Here is a 5,575-nt window from a genome sequence, read left to right as displayed (position 1 = left end):
TTACAGTTAAATTCAAAACCATTAAAAATATCTCACAACCATTCAACGGTCACAATCATTCTTCCAGGGTAATATTATTATTTCCTCCAGCAGACTTCACAATATGGAACGTTCCGATCATCGTAATACTATGGAAGTGGAGCCCAGTATTCGGCGACACACTGCGACTATTCAATCGCGACAGATGGAAAACAAAATAAGGCATACTGCTCTAGTTGCGGCCACGAAGAACAAAAGTCGAGCTGGCGAGATACGCTTCCCATACGCAGAAGCTGCATGAAAGCTGACTATAATGGTAACTTTGACAAAAGACAGGGTCATTTTAGTAATTCCACCCAAAGAACTCTATTATTGGGCCACTCACCGACAAAAATACCAGGTCCTCACGTATACAAGCCGTCCAATTTCAAAAACACCATCTCCGCAGCTCACGACAGCCCGTCAATTTCGCGTGCGAAAATCCCTCTCCGATTCTAAGACATTCTGGAGTTTTCGAAAGAAAGATAAACCCAAATCTCTCCCTCCTTCGAGAAAACCGATTCGCTTCCCTCATTCCTTTCGTGAAATTCAGGATTCGCCACTTCCGTATCGTTTTGGATTCAGTTGCTATTACGGTCTCGTTTCGGATTACAATCCTTTATTCTTTTCGATTCTAGAGGTTTCCATTTCAATCTTTATTTCTGATTTTTATTAATTTCACAATTGAAAATTTAATGAATCTTCGTCATTCTTACCCTTCGAATACAGAGTTTTTAGATCTTGTTCGACATTTTTCAAGATTTAATGAATTCAATGGTTAGAGATTTTTAATTTTAGTCATGTTTTTTTTTGTAATTAATCTCTATATATACTTAGTTATTGAAAATTTCAATGAAGAAAGGGAATATTTCTAAATTTAGTTTTCTTCTACATATGTGAAAATCTAATATTTATTTTTAGTAGCAAGAAATTCAATTTAAAAACCTTGTTTTTTTCCGAGTTGCATTGAATTTGCATCCCTCTCCATTTTTTTAAAAAATATATATATTTGAGATCCGGAAATGGCAGATCCATCCAACCCAAAACCAAAACCAATTCTGCAAAAACCGCCGGGCTACAAGGACCCGAACAAGCCCCTTATATCAAAACCGCCTACCCGAAAAGCGCCCATCCATCCGGCTTACCATCAGAAACAGAAACGGAAGAGCTGCTGCTGTTGCTGCTGCTGCTTCATGTTCATCTTCATACTCTTACTTATCATCATCGTCGCCATTGCAGGCGGCCTCTTCTACCTTTGGTTCAAGCCCAAGCTGCCATCCTTCCAGCTCCAATCTCTGGAAACGCCAAAATTCAAGGTCGACGTTAGACCTGACGGGACGTTCCTGGATTCACAGACGGTGATCCGGGTTCAGGCCAGGAACCCGAACAGCAAGATCGGGTTCTCGTACGGTAAGACCCAGGTTCGGATATCGGCTGTGGGTGTCGACGGTGTGGGATTAGGTTCGGGATCTTTGGCTGGTTTCGAGCAAGGGACAAGGAATGTCACGGTGCTCAAGTTCTCGACGGCTGTGAAAAACCAGCTGATTGAAGATGGCGCGGGGAAGAGATTGAAGGCTCGGTACCAAAGCAAGCAGCTTGCTTTTGACGTGGAGGTTCGGACTAGGTTCGGGCTCAGGCTCTGGGGTTGGGAGACTGAGAAGCTTGGTGTTAGGGTTTTGTGCGAGGACGTGAGGATGAGGAAGTCGACTGGAGGTGCCTCGCCCAAATGCAAGATCAACACTCTCAAGTGGTAAGTTTCTCTTCGTGTTGTTTCTTTTACTGTCGATTTAGTGGGTCCCACATACGTGTGGCCCACACTTCAAGAAGCCTCCAGAGTACCTAAGCCAGTTAGGCTGGCAGGATCCACTGTGCATTCGCTTTGTCGCGCTTCCTGCTCTGTACATGTGAGGCCCACGGTTAAGTACGTAGACCGTTGATCTGGTGGGCCTTACTGTAGATGAGGGATTCTTAAAAAAAGAATCTCTCAAGATTCCAGCCATTCGATTTTAGGAAGGATCAAGACTTCGGATCTTCCTTTCTAGGAATTTGCACTGCCATCGTGTTAATGGCCTGGATCACTGGGAAGCGGATTGGCTGGTGTACCACACACCACCGACGGGTACATATCGTGCGAAGACTAGCGCTACCGCTCTTCGAGCTCCGAGTTCTACCAACAGTTACAAGAAGATCAAAGTAACATGGCCCCACAATGATGTATTTATTGTATCCTCACTGTTCATCCATTTTTTGAGATCATTTTAGAGCATTATCAAAACAGTGAGTCATATACAAAGCTTTGTACTACAAATAGCAGTGAGACAATTATTCTCACTGTTAAAACATTCGTAGGGCCCACCGTACTATTTATTTTCCATCCAATCTATTAATAAGGTAACACAGACCCGGATGAAGAAGAAAAACAAATATAATATTGACCCAAAACTCCTGTGACCCCGAAAAGGGTTTCAATGGTAGACGTTCAATCCCCACTCGTTTTTGCAATGTAGTCAGCTTGATCTTTTGATCTGTCTTATTTTTTTGATCAAACCTTATGCTCGCCAAATGGACAAACGGTTTGGATATAACATATACCTCGTGATGGATCCACAGAATTTGGTGACATCAACCCACCCACCAGGTCGGTATTGTGTGCCACACACCACCCAATCCGCTTCCGGATCACTGAAGCATGGGCCATTCACTCGTATTGAGAAAAGCAATTCAACATTATTAAATTCGTGTTCGAAGGTTTTTTTTTTCTGTTCTTTGCAAAAAAATTAAAAATCAATCAATCAATTAATTTAAATTCCAGTAATAAAATCTAATGAGAGCTTTGAGAATGATAATTACCTAAATTAGCTAGGTCTGTTAATGACAAGGTTTTTAAAAGAAATTATGGGAATGTAAATTTCAGGTAGTGTTTTGTAAAAGTTCTTAATTATAATTATGTTTTGGAGATGAGGTCTACTCTGATACTACCAAATTTTACACGAATTGATAAATCATGAAATGCGTTGGCCCTCTTTTGTTTCCCTATTGGCAAGGTTTCTCTTGACTGGGGTAAGGATTATCTCGGCGGCGCATATGGTGGGTCCATCGTAGATTGATTATTGCTCATGGAAAATCTCTATGATCCGATAGCCTGCAAATGGATGGTTGGGAGGTAGTAGCTCGGCCTTGTCTGTCGACAAAGTCCTCTGATTGGATGTTTAGGATTGTCGGATGCCCATGATTTTTGTGTAGTCCAGATCATGTTGCTTTCATGTGGTTACAGCAGCATTTGGAGATATGGTCCAACGAGAGGCTTCTGATGAACCCACACGTTTGTAGGAGCCCGTTCTATCTAATTCAAGCAACGTTCCAAATGACACATTACGTGAGAGATCCGACCATTCCTTGAGGTGGCCCCTTTGTTTCGATTTTTTGATGGACCACAGCTTAGGATACAAGCAGATTGGCCCACCCCAACTCCGAGAACCGCATTTGGCCAGAAGATCAAATCGGTGAGCTCTGTTTTGGTAGATAGGCAGGGCTCTTCCTGTTTCTGGTCTGAGCAAACCTTTCTTCTTAAAATACACTAATTTGCTGCTTATTTGGGAAATAACAATTATTAAAAACCCCCCATTGAGTGCAAGGACAACGTTACAACCGTTGATCCGACTGTCGGCAAGTGGTGGTCCCATGCTTGAACGGTTGTCGTTTGCGCCCATAGCACTTGACAGCGGTCGGATCAAGACCGGCAGGTGGTACATGCTTTTCAAATTGGAACCTTTTCTTTAAAAAATAATACAGAAATACCTACCTTTTTCCTTTTAATGCGGAGAATTTTGGTTGCTCAGTGCTATCATGCTGTTGTGGTGTCATTTATTACTTGTACTGTAACTGAAAATGTTTTTTCTTCGTGTCTTGCAGGATCAACATAAGCTAACAAAGCGTATATACATTCTTTCGGTGTATGTGATTGCAGTTTTCCTTTTCTTTCTTTCTTTTTCTGTTATTATATGCAGTCGGTCTGATTTATCATTTTTTTTTTCTTTGCGAGTGATGAAAGCTTGTATTTATGTTCTGACAGTAGTCATGCTCCTATGGTTTAACATAGCATATTGATAATGCAAATGGTCGCATAACATGTTTGCTGATGTTGTGTTGGTATAGCAAACCCATAAGTGCGGCTGAAGTGCTGCAACTTGGGTTTGGGTCGAACCGAACCCAAGTCTGGGTTGGGTTGGGTCAGGGCTGGAAAGCTCCAACGCAATTTGAAATCGGGTTAGTCTCTTGTTGAGCAAATTCATGTTGGGAATAAGCACATGTATTTGGATCAGGTTGGGTTGAGTTGCATCCTTAATGTACCACTATCTCGTGTTAGAAATAATTAATACATTTTTTTAATAAAAAACATACGCACATTGCCGTAGTGGGATTTCACCACTCATGGGTACTCGAACCCTTGACTAGGTGTTGAAACTCCTAAGAGTCTACCACCAGAACAAGAGCAAGGACCCAAAATAATTCATACTTCATTTAGATAGGATGGGCACTGAAGAAAGGCCAGGATCTTTTAATTTTGGAAGTTCTGGGTTTACTCCATGAATGGTGGATTCATGGGCTCATCAGTTCAAGATATGGACATTAAGGCCCCAAGGCCGGTACAAAATTCAAGTGGGCCACAGTATTGCGAAAGTGGAACAGAGATGCCTTCAATTGAAACACTTTTTGGGGCGACCGGAACATGATTATACTAATATGGAAATAGAGCTATTCACGAGTTGAACTAGCTTGATTAACTCGCTCGACTTGGCTCAAGTTAGCTCGGATTGACTCGGCTTAAATGGTCGACTCGGGTCGAGTCAAGCTAATATTTTGTAGCTCGAGTTGAGTTCGAGCTGAGTTCAACTAGGGGGCATTTTAACTTGACTTGACTTGAAGCTCGAACTCAAGATCGACTCGGCTCATTTAGTAACAACTATATTAAAAATTTTAAATTTAAATATTATATATATATAAACCCTACCTACGGTCGGCCCTACCCGACGTCCTTTCCCTTTCTCCCTTTCCTTTTCTTCTCTCTATCCTACCTAGCCGCTACCCGTCGTCGGCCTGACCAGCAAAAGCAATCCACCGGACCACCACCACCAGCACGTTGCCCGCACGGCTAGCATTCCACTGGACCACTACCCACCACCCGATCTCACCGAACGAACTAAAGCGGCCGCGCCCAATCCTGACAGGGTGAGTGTCCATTGCCCAGATCTGTTTCTTCTTCTTCTTCTCCTACTTCTTCTTATATGTTCAATCTGTAGCTGTGGGGCCATGTTCCTTAAGGACGTAAAGAGGTAGGGCCCTATTCCTTAAGGGAGTATAAATGTTTTTGTCACGCCCCAAATTCGGAAATCGAATTCACAAAAATCTTGATCACTGAACCTGGTGCCGACAGCCTCCATAGTACCCCATTCTCGGCTCCCAGCGACTATATGTCAGGTTCCGATCTTGGGATCCTACAAGGACGATTTCCCAACGTACATTTATCTCGTAAGAAGCATAACCACAAGTTTGCCCA

The 5,575-nt window shown here is 42.6% G+C and overlaps 1 protein-coding gene across 2 annotated transcripts; it reads left to right on the top strand.

The window, feature by feature from the left end:
* Positions 1–408: 408 nt before the first annotated feature.
* Positions 409–4,157, top strand: LOC131245078 (NDR1/HIN1-like protein 6). 2 transcript variants are annotated; one of them, XM_058244283.1, is made up of 2 exons: positions 409–1,768; positions 3,293–3,896. In XM_058244283.1, exons 1-2 carry the CDS (start codon positions 1,041–1,043, stop codon positions 3,327–3,329), a joined length of 765 nt encoding a protein of 254 aa, XP_058100266.1. In that variant the 5' UTR covers positions 409–1,040; the 3' UTR covers positions 3,330–3,896. The 2 variants fall into 2 exon arrangements, with proteins under 2 accessions (XP_058100266.1, XP_058100267.1); XM_058244284.1 differs by lacking the exon at positions 3,293–3,896 and adding an exon at positions 3,931–4,157 and having other exon boundaries at positions 410–1,768.
* The last annotated feature ends 1,418 nt before the right edge of the window (positions 4,158–5,575 follow it).

Source organism: Magnolia sinica, chromosome 5, assembly GCF_029962835.1.
Source record: "Magnolia sinica isolate HGM2019 chromosome 5, MsV1, whole genome shotgun sequence".
In the NCBI taxonomy this organism is placed as follows: Eukaryota; Viridiplantae; Streptophyta; class Magnoliopsida; order Magnoliales; family Magnoliaceae; genus Magnolia; species Magnolia sinica.
This window is presented reverse-complemented; position numbering and strand designations above follow the sequence as displayed.